General features: G+C 38.2%; 1 protein-coding gene across 2 annotated transcripts in view; it reads left to right on the plus strand.

Annotated features, from left to right (window-relative positions):
• The window catches only part of ARHGAP15 (Rho GTPase activating protein 15), a 618,649-nt gene that overhangs the window by 332,830 nt on the left and 259,437 nt on the right, over positions 1–26,382 (plus strand). For both annotated transcript variants that reach the window (XM_036253427.1, XM_036253428.1), the window contains one exon: positions 24,564–24,686. In XM_036253427.1, coding sequence (XP_036109320.1) covers positions 24,564–24,686 — 123 coding nt within the window. The remainder of the gene's footprint in view (positions 1–24,563; positions 24,687–26,382) is intronic.

Genomic DNA, 26,382 nt, shown 5'->3' on the forward strand with positions numbered 1-26,382 from the left:
TTTTCTTTTCACACTACTTTTTGACACCTTAGCACATAAAAATTAGAAGCCATCTCTTGTTATATTAGCAACAATGACATTCTTAATTAGAGGCACTGCCTCAATCTGTGCCCAGGTATGTCACTTCCCATCACCTCTCGTTCTTCCACAGAGAACAGAAAACCCGTCACTTGCCTTAGATACTCTCTTCAGGGCTCCCCATGTTTAACTGACACCCCATGTTTGCCAGTCAACAAATGGCTTCCTCGAATAGCAATGATTTGATATGCAACTGAATTCTCTATTTCTCTTCATTCCACAATGGTTTTTGTGGTCCTTGCTGCTTTCTCCGTGTCCCCTTTGTTACACTGTCAGGGTGAGGGGGGAGCAGTGGGGTGGGGAGGGGATGATAACATTATTCCAGAATAGAGCTTTTATTTTGATTGGCTGCTGTATTTTCAGTCTGTCATGGTTCCCCACTTCCATATAGGACAAATAATTTGGGCCAAGCATTACAGTGCAGTTTGGAAACAATTGGCTTCTATGGGCACAATCTCTTATTCTTTCCATATCTACTTTTTAAAAATTATAAAAATCAAGCCAATTTTTTTTTTTTCAAAACAATGCAGTTTCTCAAGATTCATGGAAAAGACAGCTTGGATTGCATTTCTTTTCTCAACTTAAGCATACGATGAAAAGAATGAGTTGTATAAGTCCAGTGTATATATTTGTTTAAACATTCACACATTGTGTTTTGAGTATTAATGGAAAAAAGTATTTTATGCAATGAGCTTTGTCTTCTGGTTTAGTTCTTCAAGTTCCTGACTCCTAGTTCTATGCTCATAAATCAAGCATATTCAAGCACAAAGCAGGTAATTGAGGGGAGCCATTCACTGGTAATTCCATCCTCTCTTTTGTGGGCACATTTGCAAATGTAAGTGATCTGCATCTGTGCAGACACCCTTCAGGGGCTTGTCTATCCTCACATCGTTTTTTAGACATCCAAGAAGTTTCTTTGTAAAACTCTCTTTCTGTGATGCCAGATGGTTGATGCCATCCTACAACACCATATTTTGAGCAAGGAGGACCAGTTTAGCAGGTAGATGAAACAACACCCATTGCAATTATTGTCACATCTCCCAATTCAGTAATGGCAAAATGTACTTCTCATCACATGTTCATTCCAAACACAAAAATGAGTAAAATTGACGTGGTTTTCCTTTTACACCGAGAATTGAGCACAGCTGCTCCCTTACAAACATTAAAAGGAGAAATAAAAGATAATAACATCTTTAATTTCTCATGATTCTCAGCATCTCTTAGAAAAATAGCTTCGTGATACATGGCTCAGTGGCCTGAAAATACCTACATTTTTTTTAAACACTTTTAAGCACTGTTTTTCTTCATATTATAATATAAGAGCAAGAAGATTTCTAGAAAATATAGAGACTTGGGGAACTAAGGGAAAAAATCTGAAAACTTGATATACTGCCTCGTCATGCTGTTCAATTATTCCATGATTTTTTTTTTATTTTTTGCAGCCTTTTGTTTAATCTCTACCCTGTACCATTCATTTACCTCGTCTGAGAAAAATCTTAGTAGCTATATGCATGACAAATATTAAGTAAAGATAAACATTTTAAATACTTGTTAGACTTTCAACTGTTTTCTCCCATACAATTAAAATGCGTTGGCCAGATAAGTAATAGTAGTTGGCTTTGTATTACATAATCTTCAGGGATTTACATATACAATAAATTTTTATGTTAACATAACAAAATAGGCACTTCTCATTAAATTTTTTTAAAAAACTTAAAGTAAACCCAAGTGTCCAAAACTGTTGTTTTCATCTATCAGAAGGGTTGGTTAAAAACTTTCCTGACACCACTTTCGGATCACAACAGAGACATAATACGTAATTCAAGTTATTAGCTTTTCACATTTAGACTCACAGATCTTCTAGACACAACTATTTTAAAAGAAGAACAAGATTTTCATGGAAAAATATGAATTATACAGTCATTTTATTGAGTCTTTATGGCTAATGCACATGGGGTTCAGAACTATAATGACGATATTGAGCACTTAAGTCATTAGGCTGTCATATTACAGCAAAATTATTTGTACTATATAATCATTGTTTCCTTTTTTATATTACACAGATCTAAGTTCAGTTCATCTATCTTTGCCATTACAGTAGCACTTTATTGTTGTAAATACCTTTTTTTTTTGGATGATTTGAGTATGTTCATTGTATTTCAAGTTCATGTTTATTAGACCTTTGCTTCCTTAAAGATGGGAAACATGATGGAAGGAAGTTTGCAATCAATCCGCCTCGTGGTGGCTTGTTTGATTGTGCATGGCTTCAGTGTCGATTGCTCTGTAGTTCATATTTTAAGTACTTGTACACACGCTAATACTTCAAGGTGAAAGGGAGCCAGTTGTTGTTGTTTTTTTCTTTTTTTGCTAGCAAACATTTCCATCATACCCATCATATTTAAAACATGCCCTTGTCCTTAAAATTAAAGTGAAATACTGTTTGTATTCAACATTTTCTTTTAAGGATTTTAAAGATGAATGGGGTTAGATGATTATTTGCGATAAGAACAAAATCATTTGGGAAGAAAAGTAAAGCTGAACCTGAAAAGTTTACTTGTAAGCATCGGGTGAAAGTGGCTTTGGTTTTGAAACTGTGTGTGTGTGTGTGTGTGTGTGTGTGTGTGTGTGTGTGTGTGATATAAAAGTTGGGAGGCGAACACACTTCTGAGCTTGAATACTTTTTGGCTGAGATGAAGTGAATTGATTCTCATACTGGAAAATGGCATGTTAAGTAAAATCAGTAGTGTATTCAAATCATTGTACAGTCAAGTCAGATAAATATATGACAATTAAAAGCAAAACCAAGCTTTAAATTAAACAAAACCAATTTATTCTGTAGTCAAGTCTACACTAGTGTGAGTGTGTGTCTCCAACTTTTCTCCCCAGAACAAAACCATGATTTGGGTGAATGCACTGTAGACCACACGGGCCTATCCAGTCTTGCCTTTATCAAAATAGATCATTTGAAATTAACCCTTTGTGAGAAGTTAAAAGTTATTTTTTTGCCATGGATTTTCAAAAATAAAACATTGTTTAATTGGTGGTGGAGGGAGGAATAAGCATTGTCACTCTGAAACTATTATAACTGCTCAAACTCAGAGAGCACAGATTATAAACTGGAAACACCCAGCATCCCTGGGAACCTATAGTTAACCCATTCACCCATTCGCTTTCCCCACGTATATTTTAGGGACTAGGTTTAAATGCACGGAGAGATGACTAGCAGGTGTGACATTCCATAGGCAGCACACTACAACAGAGCAGCACTTGAAAACTGGCTAAAATTCAGAAGCCTAACTATTGCAGATAGAAGGCTAGAGTGGACCCCAGCCAGGGTGGCTCAGTGGTTGAGCGCTGATCCATACACCAGGAGGTCACTGGTTCATTCCCGGTTAGGGCACATGCCCAGGTTGTGGGCTCAATCCTCAGTGGGGGGCACGCAGGAGGCAGCCAATTCTCTCTCACCAACATTTCTATCTCTTTCTTCCTCTCCTTTCCTTTCTCTCTAAAATTAATAAAGAACAACAACAAAAAAAAAAGAATAGAGAGGAAGTTGTTTCACCTGTTCTACCAAATTGAGATATAATTAATTAACATCATCTTGATTTTTTTTCCTCATTTTTAATCTTTTTTAATGAATCGTTCTGGCTCCCCACACATATTGTCCTTCTCGGACACTAACATAAGGCCAGGTAGAGAAAGAACTGGAAATACAAATCAATTCAGAAATAGCTTCTGGTTCTGGTGGCTCTGATTTCTGTCATTAGCCCATGGTTTTGCAGTTGGAAATCTATTTCACCTCACACATCCCTGCCCACGACTGGGGAAAGGCCATGCCAACTACAGCAATGCCCCACACGTGGGCTCCAGGGGTTGTCTTTGTACTGACTCATGCCCTGTTCAAACAGGACCCCAGAGCCTTCTTCAGAACTGTCCAGTACAGATGCCACCAGCCACACGTATTGGCTGGGCGTTGAAATGCAGCTGGTCTGGACTGAGGTTTGCTAGTTGTAGCAGTGACATGCATACCACATTTCAAAGACTTAACACAGAAAAAATAATATAAAATGTCTCGTTTATAATGTTTATATCAATTATATGGATAAACGACAATACTTTGGGTAGGGGTTAAAGAAAGTTTTATTAAAATTAATGTCTGCTATCTTTTCTTAATGTGACTCCCAGAATATTTATAAATACATATGTGGACAGTGCTGGGCTAGGGGGTCTGTGATCTCAGAGACCTGCTAGGCCAGAATCAGCCTCTAGCTTCTACACAATTCTCTTTCTCCCCCCCACATACCCCTTAATTGATACAGAGAATGGAGTTTATCATCCTCATTATCCTTATCATCATTAGCCATGATTCTCCAAGCTTTAAAACTTTTTTCCTTCATCTCTCAGTCACTTTCCTCCCAATAAATACCACCTGGTATAATTGTAATATATCCTTAGATGCACAAGCATTCTTAAAAGATACTTAATGTTGATTTCATATAAATTCTATTTTTCTGATTTAAATAAGATAGAAATATAACAATGTAATTCTGTACTTATATCTGTGAATAGATAAGAAGGTGAAGAATAACACAACTATTTCCAGATATTCAGGGTTTGAAGAAGAGGCTCTGAGAGCCTGGATCTGTCTCTCTTCTCAGACCTGTTGTGCTATAAACTCACACTGCTGTTCAGTGATAATAAGCAATTATAATAGTCTTTCTTTATGAAATATGAGGTGAAGGTTTACTTTCTTAGCACATAGGACTTCATCCATAAATGTAAAAGGTGGTGAAAATAAGGAATTAGAGCTTTTATTTTTCTTTAAAAAATGAGTTCAGAGTATTATATTCATCCAACAAATATATACTGAACACTTGTCCTTTGCCCAATACTGTTCTAGGTACTTGGACTAGAGTTTCTAAAAAAATAAATAGAATAGAATAGAATAGAATGAAATACAGGCAAAAAGCCCTGCTTTCATGGAGCTAACATTCGGGGGGGGGGGATGGATGCTAAAAGAGGAAGTAAAATATATATTAGCAATATAATAAAGTTTAAAAACTTTAAAAAAAAAAGGAAGGGAGATAGAGAGCATCTAAAGGAGGAAGGCTTGCAATTTTAAATAGAGAAGAACCTTTAGAAATAATGACATTTAAGGGAAGACCTGAAGGAAGTGAGGAAAGTAGCTATATGGATATCTAAAGAAAGAATGCTTAAGTCAGCTTATGCAAAGGCCCTGAGGCAGGATATGCTCATGAGACACAGCAAGAAGATCTATGTGTCTAAAGTAGAATTAGTGACTAACAATAAGTATAACCAGTCTTTCCGTCTGAAGGTATGTTAGCTTATCAGGAGATATTTGTTCTGAGTTTTATTTTTACTCTACTGATCAGAGCTAATTTTGCTTAAAAGTGTGATATAATCCTATGACCTCCAACAGTAAAACAAAAGTCTCTGCCTACTAACCTATTCTCTCATTCTCCACCAAACTCACAATTTAGCTCCTCAGAGCTTTAAATTCTCTCCAGAACTAACATTCCATCTATGATTAATCAAGTGTTAAGGATCTTAAAAGTGTTTTTAATGTGTAAAATATGTCTTAGCTATGATTATTAAAGTGCGCATTTGTGTGCCCTAAAGCTTGTCATGGGAAGTACTTCTGAAACAATTCTGATAAGCATTATCATTATATAAACTAATGTTGTTGGCATATTTATCGAAGCAGACCTCCTGCTATTTCTATTTGGGTAGACACAGATTTAAATCTTAAATTAAGGTATAAAACAAAATGTTTTTATGCTTGTTACTTAAAAATAATTATTATTAGCAGAAGTTGGAGTAGTCACCCACCCCATGCATTCACCTGGAGGAAGGTGTACTGACAACAAATGTATTGCCATCAATACTGCAATGACTGAACATTCAGACAATTAGAGAATTTGCTATACAATGCATGAAAAGTGTGAAACAATGTACTCTGTCTCAACAAGCAATTTCTAGGGCTCCTTCTGTGTAAGATGGACACAGCTCTTTACTGACAGCTATTTTAATATTTAATTTAATTTTTCTATACTTTCTCCAAATTTCTTAAATTATCCACATCCATTTTCTGTTTAGACACATAAGTATTATGACTTTTTAAAAATTTTTTTAAATTTATTTTTTTAGAGAAAGAGGAAGGGAGAGGGAGAGAGAGAGAGAGACATCTATGAGAGAGAAACATTAATTGGCTAACTCCTACACACCCCCACTGGGTATTGAGTCTGCAACCTGGGCATGTGTCCTGACCAGGAATCAAACCAGTAACTTCCTGGTACATGGGCCAATGCTCAACCACTGAGCCACACCAGCCAGACAGTATTGTGATCTGTAATTGGTAGTTCCCAAAGCCCAAGGACCATTTCTATTTAACTCACTTTATAGAGTGTAGTGCAAGCTGTAACTTATAAAATGATGGTGAGGATGATGCAGATGAGCAAGAGAAAGAGGCAGAGAATAAAGACAGTAATTTACTTTGTGTACATACAAAGCAATATGATCTTTGACACCAAAGTATTTAATCCTTAAAACATTGCAACTGAGGTGTTTGTATTTCTGTTATAGATTAGTTAATTGGAATGCAGGGAAGCTAAGGCATACACTTTCTAAGCGCTGGATCTGGGGCTCAAGCACAGATTTCTTAACACAAAAGCCTACGCACTTCCCAACATGCATCTTGCTCAGACACTATTCATTCATCCATTTTTACTGACCACCAACTACGTGTCAGGCTTAGGAGCGTGCAGGGAGCACTGTTAAATTTCAAACTACACGGTGCATGTCTCTCTCATGCCACTCCATCCTTTGCTTCAACATGTTTTCCAACAGCATTTGATTTCCTGTAGACTCAAAACTGGCAAAAGAAATATTTTTGCCGACCGGTTAGAAGACACAGAGCACGTGATTCTCGGTGGGCCACTCCCTCACAATGGAGCGAGGATTAAATGCGGTTTTCCTGTGCAAAGGCCACTGTGCTTCCCTGCTCTGTCCTCCTCTGCCTTCCTCGGCCATTGCATGAATTAGCACCTGTCTGTGCTGTCAGGGGTGTTTTCGGACTCAAGTCCACAGGTGGGTTTTTTTCTGGTTTTTGTTTTTTATTTATTTTTCTCTCGGGCCACAGAGTGAAAATAGCTAAACTTACTTTCCGGTGACTAATTTAAAAGGGACTATGTCCTGGTAAATTTCCTAACTGAGATGCATGACGAAGATGGGAGGAAGTCAGATCCTGCTAGCATATTTCTCTTTTCTTCTTGGTTGTGCTTTGACAGTTTGAAGGATTAAGGGATAACAATGAGAGTAGTTGTTATTATTACCCAAGTTTTACCGTGTCTTTCTCACCATTCACAGTGTCCCTGTTGGAATGGATGCTGATGGCTACATCTGTTGTGGTATTTAAAGTAGATATTTAAGTCAAAATGAGGATGTGTGTGCATCGCCTCATTTTGAGCTTGCTTAATGTTTCCAACCATATTTTAGAAATAAATCCCAAATGCTTTTTTGCTAAGTGCATTTTACTTTCAATTTTAAACCTATGTGTATTTTAAAGGTCATTTAATCTGTGCATTCCCAGTTCCTCCGGTCTTAAATCATCCCTGTGTTATTTTATGTAAGAGGTACTTAATGTCTCAAGAAGCTTTCGGAGACCTTTAAAACCCCAAGACATTTTTTTTTTTTCCAAGACCAGAAGTTCTGTTTTGTCAAGGGTAAACAAACTTGAAGAAAACCAAGGTCTCAGCCTGTTCAATAATCCAAAAGTTCGAATTTCAGGGAGGTTGGAACTTGGCGAGATGCATTTTCCCATTCGTAGCTCAATTCTCTCTATTCTCTCCTAGTTTAGGCCAAAACACATGGGAGGCTCTCCAGCCGAGCACTGTCCTTGGTGACAGCTGTGTCTGCAGGAGTGGCCTGACAATTGGCAATTGGATTCTCTCCCCCCAGGGAAAGGGAGGCTCAAAGCCCCAAATAATAATAATCTATTACAGATTTCAGGTTACCAAAGCTAAAGAAAGGGATACTAGCAAAACACTTAGCATTGCTACATGTCAAAAAGAAGGCTACTGTAATTTCCCCCCTTGGGGCATGTATTTTTTCGTACTATTATGCATACTTATGCATATAAATTTAAATATATTTCCATATTCAATTCAAAATTCCCTAATTCTAAATATGTAGAATAAAACAGAATTAATTGATGGCATGATTGCGTTTGGAATCAAATCTAAAAGTCCTGGTCCCTGGGAGCCCTGGGCCAGCAGTGCATGCCTAAAGCAACCGAACTGGCCTCCTCGGAACCTTCTCCTGGATTTAGGAACAGTTCTAACCAATGAAATTAAATCTGGGATTAGAGAGACAAGGTGCACTGAGAAAAACCTAGAAATGGTGGCTGAGAAATCTGTGTTGACTATTTACCCTGTTTCTTTGTATGTGGCCTTAAGCAAGTGGCCTCAACAATTTGGGTATCTTTTTCCTTATCTCAGAAGTTAGGAGCATTTACTCTGTGTTCCCTCAAGTCCACTCTTAGATTTACTATTTCATGTTTCTGTGACTGTAACATGAACTGTGACCAAGAATGGGGTCATCTGATGGTCAAAAACAAGAACAAGCTTGGCAACTTAATTACAGCGAACTCGTTTAGGAAAAGAAATAAGATATTTGGGATAATAATTGGTTTGGGGAAGAAAATAAATCTCCCATCCCTATTTTTTAATGGAAGGAAGAGTTAATCTGAAGGTGTGGTGAGAACACAGAGACCAGTTGGTTCCCCCAGGCCTGGCATCGCCGGCTGTCAAGGACCCCAGGTGGATTCAGAATGGACAAGAAATAAAACAGCCTAGATGCTGACTACAAGTGTGGGAATTAACTGGGTTTCTCCGGGTCTTTCCATAGTTTTTCCCCCTTCTTTAGAAATGTATATTATGAGCTATGGTTATTGCGATGGAGCCAAGTTTCCCCCGGGCTCCAGCGGGAGCTGTTAGGGAGCCTCCGCTCCGCTCGCTGCCGGCTGCAAACGAGCAGTTGTGGGTTCGCGCGGCGCACCCCACTCCCGTGACCGCTTAGCCGCAGCCTGCATGCCGTGTCCTCAGACCCGCTCAGCACACCCTTTGCGTTTTCAGTGCCCTTCCTGTGGGGGGAGGGGGTCTCTGTTTTGCACACACATTTTGGAGCAAATAGCTTGAAGTTTGTGTCGAAATGAGGTCTCTAATGTGGGATTCTGTCCCGGTAGAACCATTTCGTGAGAGACCCACTTGACTCGGGCCTGACATGTCCGGCTCTCCGACGTCTTGAAAAAGGCGTGGAAGGCTGCTTGCCTGACAACCAACTGTTCTGCAGGACAAAGCGACCCCTGCAGAGGGTGCCAAGAGCGTGGGCCGCCAGGAGCCGTCTCAGAGCTCGGGAATGTGGGGTGAGAAGGCCGGGCCAGGAGCGCGGCCAGGGCGCTGAGCGGAGCGGGGGGCTCAAAGGAAGCCTTATCTCGGGAGGAATCCTGGTCTAGAACTTTCATGTCAACTCTGTGCTTAGAAAGGGGTTTTAAAGAAGATACATGTTGCTCACACGGCATTTGCCAGCCTTCAAAGCATTATTGTTTCTTTAAATTTCCAGGCATGCTTAGAATGGAAAAGCAGCCGGCACCACCACGCCAGATTTAATTAAAGCCTGTGTAAAGTTAACCAAAGGCTCCCCTGTTTTATTACCTGAGTGACTGAGTAAATTATACAGATTGTATGGTAAAAGGGCAGAAATTTTAGGAACACCCTGAGAATTAGCCTAGGAATTTCGGAATACCCCTCTTCCCGCAGGCATTTGCCTACAGGAAATTGTGAGCTTCTTGAAGAGTGAAAACAAGGACTGAAATTTCTTTGGGTCGGGAATGCTCCTAGCATGAGATGTGATCAGTCAGTACTTGAGGAAAGTATGTTTTTAGGTTTTGTTTAATAATAATATTTTTAAATAAAAATGAAGGAATCTGGAACTCCTCCCACTCACAGGGGTATTATGAGAACTGCTTTTTGTTACGTAGGAGTATTCTCTCAGTAAGAAACGTGCTCTCCTGGAAAGAAAGGCACAATGCAAATTCAGATCTATAACGAAACTGTACAATCTGTAGCATATGACCAAAGCGGGCTTGAGTCACTCACTGGATAAAACATTCTAAAGTTTGGGAAAAGTCACATCCCTGGTGTGTGTGTGTGTGTGTATAGTTGTGTATGTTTGTGGGCAGGGGAGCAGTGACCCAACATAAACACTTTTTTCCCCACAAATTAAACATACACAAAGTACTTAAAATAGTTTCATTCAGGGGTGGAAACCATTAGCAGCATCACGAGATCACTAAACAATAGTAAAGCTCTGTTAGTCCATGATTTTTCTATATTCAAGAGCACAGTAAAATAAAAACAGGGCTTTGGATCAGTATTTTCCAAAGGAATAGCAACTTACAGTACAAGAGTATTGGGATTGCTAAGTACCTTCAATCCTCTGTTACAGTTTTCTGCTTCCTTCATTGGGAAACCTTTTTGCGGGGTGTGTTACATTGCGATGAGCTTGGGTGTTATAATAAACAGAGAGGAAGGCTGCAATAACGTATTTCAGTTAGAAAGAAGCACTTGAAAGAAATTGGTTTTGCTATACACATGATGTAAGCCAATCAATAGTGGTTTAGTCTGACAAGCCCTGTCAATATCCATTGTCACAGTTCAGAAAGTCTTTAATGGATAGTTCTTCAAAACCCAATGATTTCAGCACATGTTCTAAGTCTTGAAATATACTCTACCTGGCAGAAATTAATCACAGATAAACTCTTGGGGTTGTATACAAAGTTTTTTGGGTTTTTTTTTTTTTTATCCTCACCCGAGGACATTTTTCCATTTTTTGTTCAGGTAGACTGGGAGAGAGAGAGAGAAACAGAGAGAGAGAGAGAAACATCGACGTGAGAGGGACACACCAAGAGGCTGCCACCTGCAAGACCAACCAGGCCGGGGACAAACTGCAACCGAGGTACGTGCCCCTAGCGGGAACCAAACCTGGGTCTCTCTGTACCGCAGGCTGACGCTCTAACTGCTGAGCCAAACCAGCCAGGGCCAAAGTTGTTTTTGTGTTGTTGTTTTTTTTAACTTAGAGCCAAATATCAGTCAATTAAAATTTTAATATATATGAGTATATATTTAATTGATGCAACTGCTAAGGGCATAATCTAATAATACCCAATACATTGTAAATGCCCAGTAAATGTTGAAAAAAGTGAGAGGCACTGAAAGGAAGGTTGAGGAGGGCACTTTTCACACCACCTGTTCTGTTTACTTACCGATTATTACAACCATGACTGTGGTACAGGACATCTACCATACCCTCACAATTCATAATAATTCTTAGCTTTTACAAATGCTTATTCACTAGAATTTGCGTCTGGTGTTTTGTATATATTCAGACATTTAATTCACACAATAATTCTTGATGTGGATATTATCAGCCATTTAAAAAAAATGGAAAATGAAGACACAACAATTTTACATTGCTTGAGTAAGATTCCACCACAGATAAGTGACAGACTTGAAATTCAAAATCCAAAACCTATAGTATTAAAAAGTGAGCAGGAACATATTTCTTAGAGGAAGAGCACTATTCGTTGGACACATCCTAGCGATTCTTGTCAACTTTCCCCCTAAATGGTGACCTTCAACTCTTATTCCTATGAAGCAGCTAGAAATAAAATGAGCAGACTCTGGTTGGGCTTAGAGAGAATGAGATTTCCTGGTTTAGCTGAGACAAGAGCTATGGGCTTTGTAGACGTGGATGTATGTGCTTATACTCCTGCGGGCTAAGTGAGCATCTTTGAAAAACACTGTGTGATAACAGGAGTCAAGGAAAAGGACTAAGAAATCGAGAGATCCGGCTAAGTCACTAGCCATTTTTGCTTAAAAGGGAGCCCCAATCCCCACCCTACTTCCCTACTTCTCTATTCACACTTGTCTTGCTACATATGGGCACCAGGAACGTGGTGAGTGATTCGGATAGTCTCTTTCTGCCCAGGAGCAGAATTCAGTGTGTGTTCACCGTGGTTATGGCTGTGTGAGACCCAGATGCGTTCTTCAGTTCTTCTGACTGGCCGTCTAGGAAGTATTCAGCCATTCATTCAACTGCTGTCTTATGATTCACTAATCTCACCTCAGGCAACTCATTTTCCCTTTTAAGTCTATAGTGATAGACCTAAAGTTATTTTCATCAGCAGTTCAGGTAAACCAGCTCATTTAAAACCTTAGGTGGAGCCCTGGCCAGTTTGGCTTAGCAGTTGAACATCAGCCTGCGGACCAGAGAGTCCCGGTTTCGTTTCCCGCTAGGGGCACATACCACAAAAAACAAAACAAAACAAAACAAAAAAAACCTTAGGTGGGAAGTACTTGGCCGGGGGAGGTGCTGCCATCTCTCTGTCATTAGTACTTGGACAGCATTGCCAAAGGGAGAGGTGGGCAGCAGTGCAGGCTGGGAGTTCCCAGGGGCTCACCATCAGCCCTGCCTTCTAAATCTGTAGAATGGACAGCAATAACAGAATTTACCACATGATTAGAGGATGAAGTGAGATACCTATAATATGTTTTTCTGACCTAGTTCAAATTTTATGTTTAAAAAATAAAGATATGTTTTAGCATATTCTTGATTACACATACGACCAGGAATTTAGAGATTAAAGAAAAAGATTCAAAGCTTTCCTATATTATTCCCCTCCATACCCACTTAGAATATAGTGTCTGAACATGTTTTCACAAAGGTACAAACACATACACAATATGTGATGCTGACTCTCTCTCTCTTTATGGAGAGAAGAATTCAAACACTGCTAAGCATGGTCTAGTATCTGAGTCAGTATGTAGAATCAACATCAAAATTGTCTAATAATCTTAAATATGAATTTTATTTCATTCTTTGACTTGATTTTTTTTTTCACAGAAATCTAAGTGTTCATTTCAGAGAATCTTGCCATGTTCTTATCTCTATGATAGAATTACTGTGCCTACAACTCTACTGTTTTGACTTTTATTTTGTTCTTTGTAAACTGATGTTCCACTTGTCTATAAGGCTCTCTTCATTTGATTTGGCTGTGGCCTGTTTTCTATCACTAGGAGAGAACCCATTCCTGTACTTAATATACAATCTTTCCTCGTGGAAAACATATTTTCTCTACATGGTGCCCCCTGTCTGGATTGATGCCCTATGTTATTTTTTTTTCTTTTCCCAGTAATTTCACTTTCAAAATAAGCTACTGCCTTAGCTGAATAACCACTTACTTTATTAGCAAATTTATCAAAGTTTTCAATAGTTCTCAAGTGACAAAATTTTACTGACATTATAAAAAGTCACAAGAAAGCAAGATATAATATCTAGTCAACAGAAGATGTCTTGATGATGAGAATCTTTATTCCACATCTTATAGTGTATCTGATTCTGCTTCAGGGAAAATATGTCATCATATGTCTCTATACAAATGATAGGTTTTTGCTATTTAGGTTTATTTCTATTTTTCTTTCTTTTTCTTCTGACTATGAAGTATTTCCATAACTCTGATGAAAAGATCTTTTTTCAACTCTAGCTCACAATAAGAAAACAGATTTACAATGAAAGAAAAAATACATTTGTAATGGTATTGCTCAATATTTTCACTACAGCATTGAAATCGTCATCATCATTATCGTCACCGTCAGTGTCATAACCATCATGGAAGTTATTCATTAAGTAACTCAAAATAATTCTAAATGCTATAAAAAGAGTGAACAGACCACCAACTCACACTATAGACATACATTATCAACATAGACACACCCTCGGATATATTATTGGCAAAATAAAATTATTAAGCACATTCCTAAAGAGACAATGAAGGGTTTACTTCATAGACATGAATACATTAGCGGTAAAACACATGGATACATATATGACTTGGAAAAGCAGTCATGGAATTTCCATATGGCTGAATGGCAGGGACATGACAATAATTGCCAGTTCTTATTGACACTGAAAATGTAAAAATGTGGTTAGAGTTGACTATTTAATCTAGATAATTTACTCTAAAAGTAAATATTTTTATTGTACGGGTTCTCACTTCTCTTTAAATGGACAGATAGAATAAATATGAATCATTAGCATACCCTTCTGTCTCAAACTGATTATTTATTTTGTATTTCTACAATGTCTAAGTGGAAATTAAGTGGTTAAAACCAAGCACTGCTGTTAAAATGCCCTGCATTCCCTCTTGCAATTATTTCCAGATTTAATCATGATTTGTGTTTCAAGTTAAGTCACTTAAAGTTTCAATAACTTAGTTTCTCAGGCTGCAAGTTGGGGGTTGAAATTATGACTCCTATTTACATTGAGCAAGTGAAAAAAAAAAAAAAGGCAGTATTAAATGGCCAGCAGTACATTAAGCCCCAACTTACCCTCTCTGCCCACTCTGACACAGGGAGTTATGTGCAAAGTTTTGCAAGCTCTAAAACCGCACGCTGGAAAGGGCAAAACAGTATTTATTACAGCCGCGTGAATTAGCACCAGCGTGTATGCCCTGGAAAAGAATCAGGCAGGAGGCCGAAAAGAAATTTAATAAACTTTATTTCTCTTCTCAATCAATTTTGGGCATGGTGCTCTTATTTCAATAATTTAAAAAGTGGTACAACAGGGTAATTTGGAATACAAGAAGGTCAGATTGGAAAATATGAGTGGAGACAATTCAGTTCTTTGTTATGTAATCCGTGCGATGGCTTGAGAAGTGTTTTGGAATCTCTGGGGATTAAGAGCCTGATATAACCTTATTTTGTCATTTTTTTCTGGATCTCCCTCTTTGGACACTGCAGTGTGGTAAGATGATCACACCAAGCAACTCGAGTCAGCTTTGCTCTGAACATCCTCCTGGACTTGCCAAGTGGGGAGCTATATCTTAGCTGCTAAGAAAACTATCGCCTGATGCCCCCTATTTACAACGTCACCCAAAAAGTGACTAGTAGCCTAGAAAGTTGTTTGTGTTAGCATCTGTCTACCTTCCTTGGACAACATTTCTGAAACGCTGACTCTCCCAGCATTCCAAACTTAAAAAAATAACGACAACAACATGTAATTGTAACATGGGAATACCGCGAGAACAGCAATTTGGCAGAAAACGGGAATATTTCAAAACAAGGTCCACAGCAAAAAAACATTCTGGCAGATGTACAGTTCTGGGTCATATTATCCAAACCGTTGGATTCTGGATGATTTGAGGGTTTTCTTTTGTGGTTCCCAGCCCTTAATAGAATGGTAGTGGATGTTCATAATACAAATTCTGTTTCTTCTTCCTCCCCTTGCTGAGGATGGAAATAAATACACAGAGGGCACCCATTACAATGAACATTCTACCTCTAGAGGTGGTTTTAACACCAGCGTGGCTGTGTCAGGTATAAACCTTTGTTCGGCTAATGCCTATTCTCATCTGTAATGATATTTATTGAAGATCCTAACTATTCTCTGGTGTGAGCAGCTTTGATGCCAATTAAATCTCTCAAATGGTTAAGAATAGTGCTTAAAACTAATGCCTTTGGCCTGTGTGTATTGAGACTTAAATTGCACATTCTTAGGCTTTTAAAAATATTCTAATTGTTTGCATTTGAAAGAAAAGATCACCCATCGATAGGGGAGAAAGAGGAAAGCATAAAGGACATAAAAAAGTAAATTCTAAAATACCTGGACAGTTAATCCAATTCAGGTTAATTTTTCCTAGAGGGGAAACTATGTAAAATTAAGAGTGATTCCTCCGTAAACCAGATTAAATGCTTCGGAATTTAAGCCCATATCTCTTTAGTTTCTTTTAATATTTTGAATAAAAAGTTTAAATGAGAATGGAAAAAAAACTGTTTGTTGGCTTAACATAAACCTTTAAATTGCTGTAAGCTTCGCCCTCAAAGAGTAGTTGAATCTTTGAGGAAAAAGAAAAGGCTGAATTCTATTTTTCATAAATGATGGATTATTGTACCACACTGTATTTTCCAGTAAAGTGTCCTTTTATTTGCACTGTGTGATTACAAGTTTCTAAAAGTATGTGTGGGGTCACTTGGGTGCTGTGGGAAAATGGAAGGAACTCTGTTCTGTTAAAATCGGTAGTGAAATCAGAAGCAAACTATGTCTTGATTATCATAGGCTTGTGTTTAAATGTTGCTTGCCTTAATTGGTTATGTTGTATTTACTTAAAACGAACAATTTGGCAAGTTTTTCTCCCTTGACAACAGAAAAGTGTAAACTGTTTTATAAGTTTGGCTGTTAAAGTCAGTTTGTAAACCACGATATTAAAATATTTTCGTGTTGTTCAGAGGGACCCAGCCATGGACTTTGCATTGTACCCGTGTGTTTGTTACACGTGTAGTCTGTGATTACAGTGCTTTCTAAGTTATTTGGTTAATAAAAAGTATACCATATATTATAGTCATCTATTGACTTTAACTTCTACATAACTCGCCTTGGAACAAAATGAGCGAAATGAATGATGGCAGAGGCCTTGTAATTTGACTTGTCATCTAAGGATGGTTATTTATGGCATCAGGAAATGGAATTTGAAGATCTACTCTGTCTCCAGGAAAGTCATCATAAGAGGCAACTTCGGAGAGTTTGGCTCTGTTAAAAACTGTGTAATGATATCCAAGTCTCTGCTGGTTTCTGTCTGTATGAGAAGGAAACAAGATAAAGCATTTAAAAATATATTTTCATTTTCTTTGAAAAACCAATACACCCTGCACACGTCTCTCATATGGGGAGCCTGATAGTGTTATTGAAAAAAATATATTATACATATATAATCTCTATAATTAAGAATACTATCACCAGAGTTACCTAAGGAGTTCCAAAAAGTTGTAACTCACTATGTAGTTATTTTCGTAATCTCGCATGAACACTGTGTGTATGTGTTTTAATTTGCAAAGTCCCTCCTAATGACATCATTTCACTAATTCCAAAGTGGCAGAAAAAATACTTCTTTGGCCCTGTATGTCTTGGCATTCTGTCATGGACAATGAAAAGATTTTTGAGGTAAGACTAGAAATAGAAAATATAGCCTTTGGTAACCTGTGAACATGTAGATTGATTGTCCCATATCATTTCAAAGGCAGACTTGAGACCAAAATTATGAGGCAGATTTTTTTCTGAAAGACGTATGTGTTCCTTCAGCTTCCTATACAGACCCCAGACCCCTGGGGCTGTAATACAGCTATCAGCTGAAGAAAACCACATATGACTGGTGGTCATGGATTTGACTGGACCCAGATGGAAGTTGATAGCATATCATGTAGGCACAGTTTATTCAGATGCTCAGAATAACTCTTGAATCATATAATTTTGAATCAGTTAAATGCCTGATATTCATGGCCCTGTAAAAGCAACTGTTGCTAATGGCACTTGCTATTTCTCCAAAATGAGCTGAGATCAATTCCTCTGCTAAGATCCCTTCATCTATTGTACTTTACACTCCTTATCATGCTGTATTATAATTACACAAACCATATGCATTTTTATCCACAACAATTAAATCCTGCCATACATGTAGTAGGTGGTCAAGACGTGTTTATTTTTTATCATCTAGCAGCACTATCCAGAAATATAATATGCACCACATGTGTAATTTAAAATCTTCTAGTAGCCACATTCTAAAAAGTAACAAGAAATAAATTTTAATAGCATATTAATTTTAGTAATGTATTTTATTTAACTAAAAATAACGAAAGCATTACTTCATCCCATGGCACAAGCTGCATTTCACATGACTAGTGGCTACCTTACTGGACAGCACAGGTCTAAAGCAGTGCTGTTTAAACCATCTTCAAGTACTGCATGCATAGAAAATGATAACATTCGTACAGCTCACTGGAGTAAATGGATAAGACTGTTCGTAGCCAATGGCAAATGCCCCAGGGGCTCAGGCTGCCTTGTCCTGCTCAGTTACCCTGAGTGCTGAAGGGGAGAAAGAAAGTTTTCTCTGCCCCCAGGTTCTTTCAGCTGGTATAATAATCCGATAGACATGAGACAGATTAGCAAGAGAAAATTATGACATTTAACTACATACAAATGTATGGGAACCCTGCATACATGAGAGTCAGAAGCCCCACATCCCTACATGCATGAGAGGTTCAGACACACACACACACACACACACGCACACACACGCAAAGGGAAATTGAGGTGTATGAGACATTCTGAGCTAGAGATGAGGCAATGCAACTGGGGGCTTCAAAAGGTAGTTGCAAGGAGAGCACGTGTTCAGTAAGTATTAGTTTGCCCTGCCATTTAGGTGCCCGAGAGGTCATTTCTGGTGGTAATTCTTATCACAGGCCAGCTTCCTAATTTAAATTCTTCTAGATAGTTCAGGGGCAAACAGAAGTCTCTCTTGAACCTGCAGGGTCTAGATTGCCTTTAGCTCAAAATAATCTGCACACCCTTGAAGTACATTTTGGGGCAGCTCATTCTGAACCCCTCCAGCATCCATGACTCTCACCTTATGTGCCATTCTGCCAGCACAGTGGGGAGCTCTGATCTACAGCCATGATTCCCAACCTTTTCAAGTGACACATCCAGTGACCCACTGTACATGACAGTGGCTGTACTCTTATAGCCATTTCATTTAAAAAATAGGTAGCATGCCCTGGCCAGTTTGGCTCAGTGGTTAGAGCGTCGGCCTACAGACCAATGAGTTCAACTCGATCAAGGGCACGTACCTCGGTTGCACTTTGTCCCCAGCTCTGGTCGGGTCATGCGGGAGGCAGCCGGTCAATGTGTCTCTTTCACAGAGCTGTTTCTCTCTCTTTCTCTCCCTCTCTCCCCCTCCCTCCCACTCTATCTGAAGATAAATAGAAAAATGACCTTGGTGAGGATTTAAAAAAAAAAGTTAGCAAATAGATGATAGGCCAGATGTTCGTGTGTGTGTGTGTATATATAAAATATATACTTATAAACAGATATCTTATAGAGAGATGTTATTAAATTAGTATTTATTTTTTTATATTTTACAGTTCTTTTATATTTTCTCAGTGTGTGACTAGACTTCCCACCACAAATAAATAAAAACTTAAGCAGGTCTTATAACTTTTTTCTTTAGTTTAAGGCAGTGATTCCCACTAGGGAATCATTTTCCTCCTTCTCCCCCCACAGGAGACATTTTTGAGGTTCACAGCTAAGGACGGGGTGCTACTGGAATATTATGGGTAGAAACCAGGGAGGGTTCACAACATTCTACTCCTCCTCCACAGGACAACCCTATACAAAAACAAAAAACAAAAAACACAAAGAAAGAAAGAAAAAGAACTGTCCAACCTAAAATGTCAAAGATGCCAAGGTTAAGAACCCCGCTTTAAGGGTAGTATAAATATTATGGTCCTTTTAAGTAGCAAGTATTGCCTTAATTCAGGATTGAATAGTGCCTAATCTCATGTGATAATCAAAAATTTTAACTTAATTTAAAATTAATTTTTTTGTACCCTCACCCAAAGACATTTTTTCATTTATCTTCAGATAGAGCAGGAGGGAGAGAGGGGAGAAGAGAGAGAGAAACATCAATGTGAGAGAGACACATGGAGTGGCTGCCACCCACACAACCCCAACCAGGGCCGGGGACAAACTGCAACTGAGGTACGTGCCCTTAGCGGGAACCGAACCCGGGACTCTCTGGTCCGTGGACCGATGCGCTAACCGCTGAGCAAGACAGGCCAGGGCTAAAATTAAAACTCTATTCTGCACCTAGCTAGGAGAAAGGCAAGATGTTTCCTTTCTTCCTTAGCCTTACACAAGTTAGCAACAACTTTGTGGTCAAAGCCAGAGGGAGGAGAATACAAAAGCGTCTTTTTTTTTTTTTTTATCCTCACCCGAGGACGTTTTTCCATTTTTTGTTCAGATAGAGCGGGAGGGAGAGAGAGGAAGAGAGAGAGAGAGAGAAACATCGATGTGAAGGGACACATCGAGTGGCTGCCACCCGCACGACCAACCAGGGCCAGGGACAAACTGCAACCGAGGTACGTGCCCTTAGCAGAACCGAACCCGGGTCTCTCTGTACCGCAGGCCGACGCTCCAACTGCTGAGCCAAACCGGCCAGGGCCAAAAACGTCTTTATTTGACCAGTTGTAATAAGGCTTCTCACACTCTGAGCCAGGAAGACTTTTTCTTTTTAAATTTTTTTAAAATTTTTCTAATTTTTTTTAAATGAAAAATTTTTTAATCCTCACCTGAGGCTATTTTTCTATTTATCTTCAGATAGAGAAGGAGAGAGAGAGGGAAGGAGGGAGGGAGGGAGGGAGGGAGGGAGGGAGGGAGGGAGGGAGGGAGAGAGAGAAAACATAGATGTAAGAGGGATGCGTCAACTGGTTGCCACCTGCATTATCTGACCAGGGCCCAGGACGAACCACAACCAAGGTACGTGCCTTTGGTCTGAGGGCAGATGCTAATCGCTGAGCCAAACCAGCTAGGGCTTCTTTTTAAATTTTTATTGAATTTATTGGGGTGATAGTGGCCAATAAAATTATGTAGGTTTCAGGTATACAATTCTGTAATACATCAGCTATATATTTTGTTGTGTGTTCACCACCCCAAGTCTTCTTCATTTACCATTTATCTCCCATTTACCATCTTCTACCTCTCTCCACCATCTTTTCCCTCTAGAAATCACCATATTGATGTGTGTTTATGAGTTGTTTTCTTTACTTAATACTTTCGACTCTTCTACCCAGCCCCCAATTCCCCTCCACTCTGACAGCTGTCATTCTGTATCTATAAGTCTGTTTCTATTTTGTTGGCTAGTTTACTTTGTTCATTAGATCACATATATAAGTGAAATCATATGGTATTTGTCTTACTCTGAATGGCTTATTTCACTTAGCATAATGCTCTCTAAATCCATTCATGCAGTGGAAAATGGTATAATTTCCTTCTTTTTTATGGCCAACTAGTATTCCGTTGTATAAATATACGACAGCTTTTTTATCCACTCATCTATTTGTGGACACTTGGGCTGCTTCCAAATCTTGGCTTCTGTAATGCTCCAATGAACACAGCAATATGTATATACTTTTTGAATTAGTGTCTTGGGTTTCTTCCAATAAATTCCCAGAAGTGGAGTCACTGGGTCATAAGGCATTTCCATTTTTAACTTTTGGAGGTAACTCCATACTGCTTTCCACAGCGACTGCACCAATCTATATTCCCACCAACAATGCATGAGGCTTCCCTTTTCTCCACATCCTCGCCAACACTTGTTTATTGATATATTGATGATAGCCATTCTGACAGGTAGTGATAATCTCTCATTGTGGTTTTAATTTGCATTTCTCTGATGATTAGTGTCTTTGAGTATCTTTTTATTTATCCATTGGCCATCTGTATGTCCTCTTTGGAGAAGTGTCTAGTCAGGTCCTCTGCCTCTTTTTAAATTGGATTTTTTGTTTTTTTGTTGTTGAGTTTTATAAGTTCTTTCTAAATTTTGGGTATTAACCCCTTATCAGGAATATCATTGGTGATACATTATTCTATTCAGTAGGTTGTCTTTTCATTTTGTTGATGGTTTCCTTTGCTGTGCAAAACATTCTTAGTTTGATACAGTGACATTTATTTATTTTGTTTATTTTTTTCTTTTGTTTCTCATCAAAATGGAAAGGCAACCCACTGTATGGGAGAGCAGAATTGCCAATGATATATCAGATAAGGGGTGAATTTCCAATATATATAGAGTGCTCATACAACTCAACAAAAGGAAGACAAAGAACCCAATTAAAAAATGGGCAGAGGAACTAAATAGACACCTCTTCCAAGAGGACATACAAATGGCTAAAAGACATATGAAGAAATGCTCAACATCACTAATCATCAGAGAGATGCAAATTAAAACAACAATGAGGTATCACCTCACACCTGTCAGAATGGCCGCCATCAACAAATCTTCAAACAAGTGTTGGCAAGGGTGTGGAGAAAAGGTGATTCTAGTACACTGCCGGTGGGAATGCAGACTGGTGCAGACACTATGGAAAACAATATGGTGTTACCTCAAAAAATTAAAAATTGAGCCCTGGCCAGGTTGTTTCAGTGGTTAGAGCGTTGGTCTGCGGTCCCGAGAGACCCGGGTTTGGTTCCCGCTAAGGGCAAGTACCTCAGCTGCAGTTTGTCCTCGGCCCTCGTGGGGGTTGTGTGGGTGGCAGCCACTCGATGTGTCCCTTTCACGTTGATGTTTTTTCTCTCTCTCTCTTCCACTCTACCTGAACAACAAAATGGAAAAATGTCCTCAGGTGAGGATAAAAAAAAAAATTTAAAAATTGAACGCCATTTGACCCAGTGATCCCACTTCTAGGAATATACCCTAAGAAGCCTGAAACACCAATCAGAAAAAATATATGTACCCCCATGTTCATAGCAGCACTATTTACAATAGCTAAGATCTGGAAACAGCCCAATGTCTATCAGTAAACGAATGGATAAAAAAGCTGTGGTATATATACACAATGGAGTACTATGCAGCTGTAAGAAAGAAAGATCTTTTATTCTTTGAGATGACATGAAGGGACCTGGAAAGTATTATCCTAAGTGAAACAAGCCAAACAGAGAAAGACAAGTATCATATGATCTCACTTATTTGTGGACTATAATGAGCATAACAGTCTGAGGAATGGAGTAGTCCCAGAGACGTGGAAGTGGGCTACAGACTGACAATCCCCAGAAGAGGAGGTTTGGGGGGAGAGATAAACCACAGAACTTATATGCATGTATGCATGAACAATGGACATGGACAACAAAGCTGGGAACAGGGAAGGGAGGGAGGGGGAGGGGAGAATCAGTGGGGGAAAAAGGAGAAACATCTGTAACAAAAACAAATAAATCAATTAAAAAAAAAAGAAATAGTTAATACAAACATGTTGGCTTGCCATGGGGGGAGGGGAGGAAGAATGTGGAGGAGTTGGCTTAAGTTCTCCTGTATTGGAACTGCCACATCATTTCTGATCTCCCACTGCAAGTTCTTTCTGTAAGTCATGTTGATTTATTAATTTTAAAGCCATAAAAAATGTATTTGATTGAAGCCTTTCCATTTTAAATGAGTAACTGAGCTCCTGATATTTTTATTTTCCTTCCTCTTCCATCCTTTCACCAGTACTTCAATAAATGAGAGTATCAGATAAAAGTTCTATGAGACTAGCCTCATAACCAGACTTGACCTTGAACAAGTTACTTATTTTTTCTGCCTTAGCATCTTCATCTCTAAAATATGTAGGATTGTTGTATATATTTCAAAAGATCATTGTGATAATTGATCAATACATTTTAGCTGAACATTGCTATATATTAAACAATATTTGAGGTATTAGGGACACATTAATGAACAACATTTACAAAAGTAAAAATTCCTACCCACATGAAGTTTAGATTGCAGTAGAATAAAGTGAAATCATGGTAGATACTTAGGAGGATACCAAGTACATAATAAGGTCTCAATGCATTTTAGATATATTATTGTTCATTCACTTGAATGATTGGCTTATTCTAAGGTATACTTTGAAAGGAAAACAGGTTCTTTGTACCTAATAAAGTACACAAAATTCTCACATTATGTCAATAATTGTTTTAAGATGGTGGAAGACCCAGTGAATATCTGTTTCTTACCATATAGAGACAATAAATTTCTATCAATTACTTATAATAAGATAGATACCTTGGGTGTATTTGGACTCTGTGCTTAATGAAGGTCAGACCTGAAGTGTTATGTTTATCATTGAATTCCCAACCATTAGCATGGAGCCTGATGATCAGTAGACATTCACAAATATTTGTTCAGGAGTGAATTTGACACCTAATTTGGAAGGTAAAGGTGAGGATAGGAAGCTGATGATAGGAGACTGCTAAAGACACAGAAAAAGTTTGAGGCAAATTTGTGCTTCAGAATTTCCCCCAGAACTGGTGGTCATTTGACATCACTAAGAATAAAAAATATCTTCTTCAGGAAATCACTTTGGGTTAACATGAAAAAAAGATTGACAAAATTATCTGGGCAAGCAGGACCTTTGAAAATACCTGCATTACCTACAGGTAATATAGAATCATAATTAGTTAAAATTAGCCATTCTAAAGTATTTATCCCCTTGTTTAGAAGAGTTTTTCATTGAACTTAATTTTGTGTATAGATACAGATACGTAGAATTGTCCAGCAAAGGTTATTATGTTAACTGTGAGGGAATAAAAGTGAAAATAAATTGTGACTCTGTGGCACTAACCACGTTCTCACTTTACACTCCTGCTGCAGCAGAGCTTATATTTTCCTACGGGCAAATCTTTACTCATATGCCCTGTCTAAGCAGAAGGGCCTAAGCCATTAATTCAGGGAGTTGTTCCATAACTACTGTTTTCTATTCATATTAGTATAAAGTAATAATCATAAAGGAGAAATTTACTGAAAGCCTCTACCTTTTTTTTTAAATCTCCAGTGTTCAGACTGCATCATAGTGCTTCCGATACAAGCGACAAAAACCGAGTTAAAAGCAGATTAAAGAAGTTTATTACCCGAAGACCTTCCCTGAAAACTCTGCAAGAAAAAGGACTTATTAAAGGTACAAGACATTTTATACTTTTATTGTAGCAGTGATAAATGAATGTGCCTCTGAGACCATAGCTATTCAGCTCTAAAAGAATAGTAGGATATTTTATTCTTTTTAGGTTGCTTATTAAATGTTCTGCTCTATAGGAGAGAAAAAAAATAATTGTCCAGAAGAATAACCACGAAAAAATAAAGGATGCATCATAGGATTATTGAAAAGAAAAACACAACTTAGTTTTGCCCTCAGTGAATCTGAGCCCAGCACCAGGAACAGAGAAGAGACATCTTAGTGGTCCATTACAATGACTCCATGTCTCCATGTGTCTGGACAATCCCAACTTATACCTATTGCTCCCGCATACCTAATAATAGCAGCGCTTTCTACTCTCAGGCATGTCCTGATTTGGATAATCAGTTATCTTATAACCCTAGTTATAGTCTGAAGTAAAGGCTAGGGAGAAGAGCTAGGAAGAAAGTCCAAGACAAAATAGTATCATGAAAATTTGGGGATTTGAGATCTGGAAGACTGAGAGCTCCAATTAAACTTAAATAAGCAGGTATTTTGGTGGATATATCTAAAGAATAAAATATCCTAGAGTAACCTACCCCCCCACCCCCGACTAGAAAAACATAGACTCTGGCATTATACTCACTGGAATTGGTTCTACCACTCATTTGGGATGATGTTGAACAAGTTATGATCTCTCTGAGTCTCAGATATTTCATCTATTAAATGGGAATACTTATACCCACCACTGAGAGAAATAAATGAGATAATTTATGTAAAGCATTTAACAGAGTTTCTGGGACATAAGTATTCAATTAATATTCACTACTATTAATAATATTATTATTTATTACTGTTGTTATTATTGCTAACATGCCAGATAGATGAAAGGTTGGATGGATGGACTGACTAGGTAGATAGATTTTTATAACTGGAATTTATCTTATAGATCACACAACAAAAATATGTTATTTTTCTGACCAAGGAAACATAGTGTCGAGTCTATTATTCTGTTTTTCAGATTTTCTAACTGATGAATATATTTTGAAAGTTAAATATTTTTAAAAAATGAAAATAAACTCTGAGAACAAAATTGAAAGACTGATTTTTATATGTCAAAAAGTGATTTAATATACAATTACTTATTAGAAAGAAGGCAAAGCAGATTCTCATATTTTTAGCAACTCTTAATATGAGAATTATTTAAATAGTTTACAATAACTGATCTATCAATTTCAGTCCACTTTGAAACAGATGAACATATCACAAAAATCATCTGTCATTTCACCAGTCTTAGAAGGTGAAATTTTGTGAAGCATGAGCATGGATATCACTAATAGAGTGGAAAATTCTTAGAATGTAAGCATTTCGAGTGGAAATAGCACATATTCCAAATCGACTCATCTCAGACTTTTACTCTCTGAAAACGTTCTTTTCAAGTGCCACAGACAGTATTTGATCCTCTTCGCATTCAATTACATATAATAACATACTAATATTCGTTTCTACCTTGGAATCCATCCCACGGATTTTCATTTTCTTAGACTGGATTCAGTTACAGGTTACCTGCCATCTTTAAAAAAATGTCAAACCCAAACAATCCCGATCTGACATAAAGTCCAAAGGTGGCATGACTCTGGCAAAACGAAAAGTCTTCTGATTCAGTGGCAGGGTCTGGCCCAATCAAGACGCTGCAGAGTGA

Source organism: Molossus molossus, unplaced genomic scaffold (assembly GCF_014108415.1).
Source record: "Molossus molossus isolate mMolMol1 unplaced genomic scaffold, mMolMol1.p scaffold_m16_p_11, whole genome shotgun sequence".
Classification (NCBI taxonomy): Eukaryota; Metazoa; Chordata; class Mammalia; order Chiroptera; family Molossidae; genus Molossus; species Molossus molossus.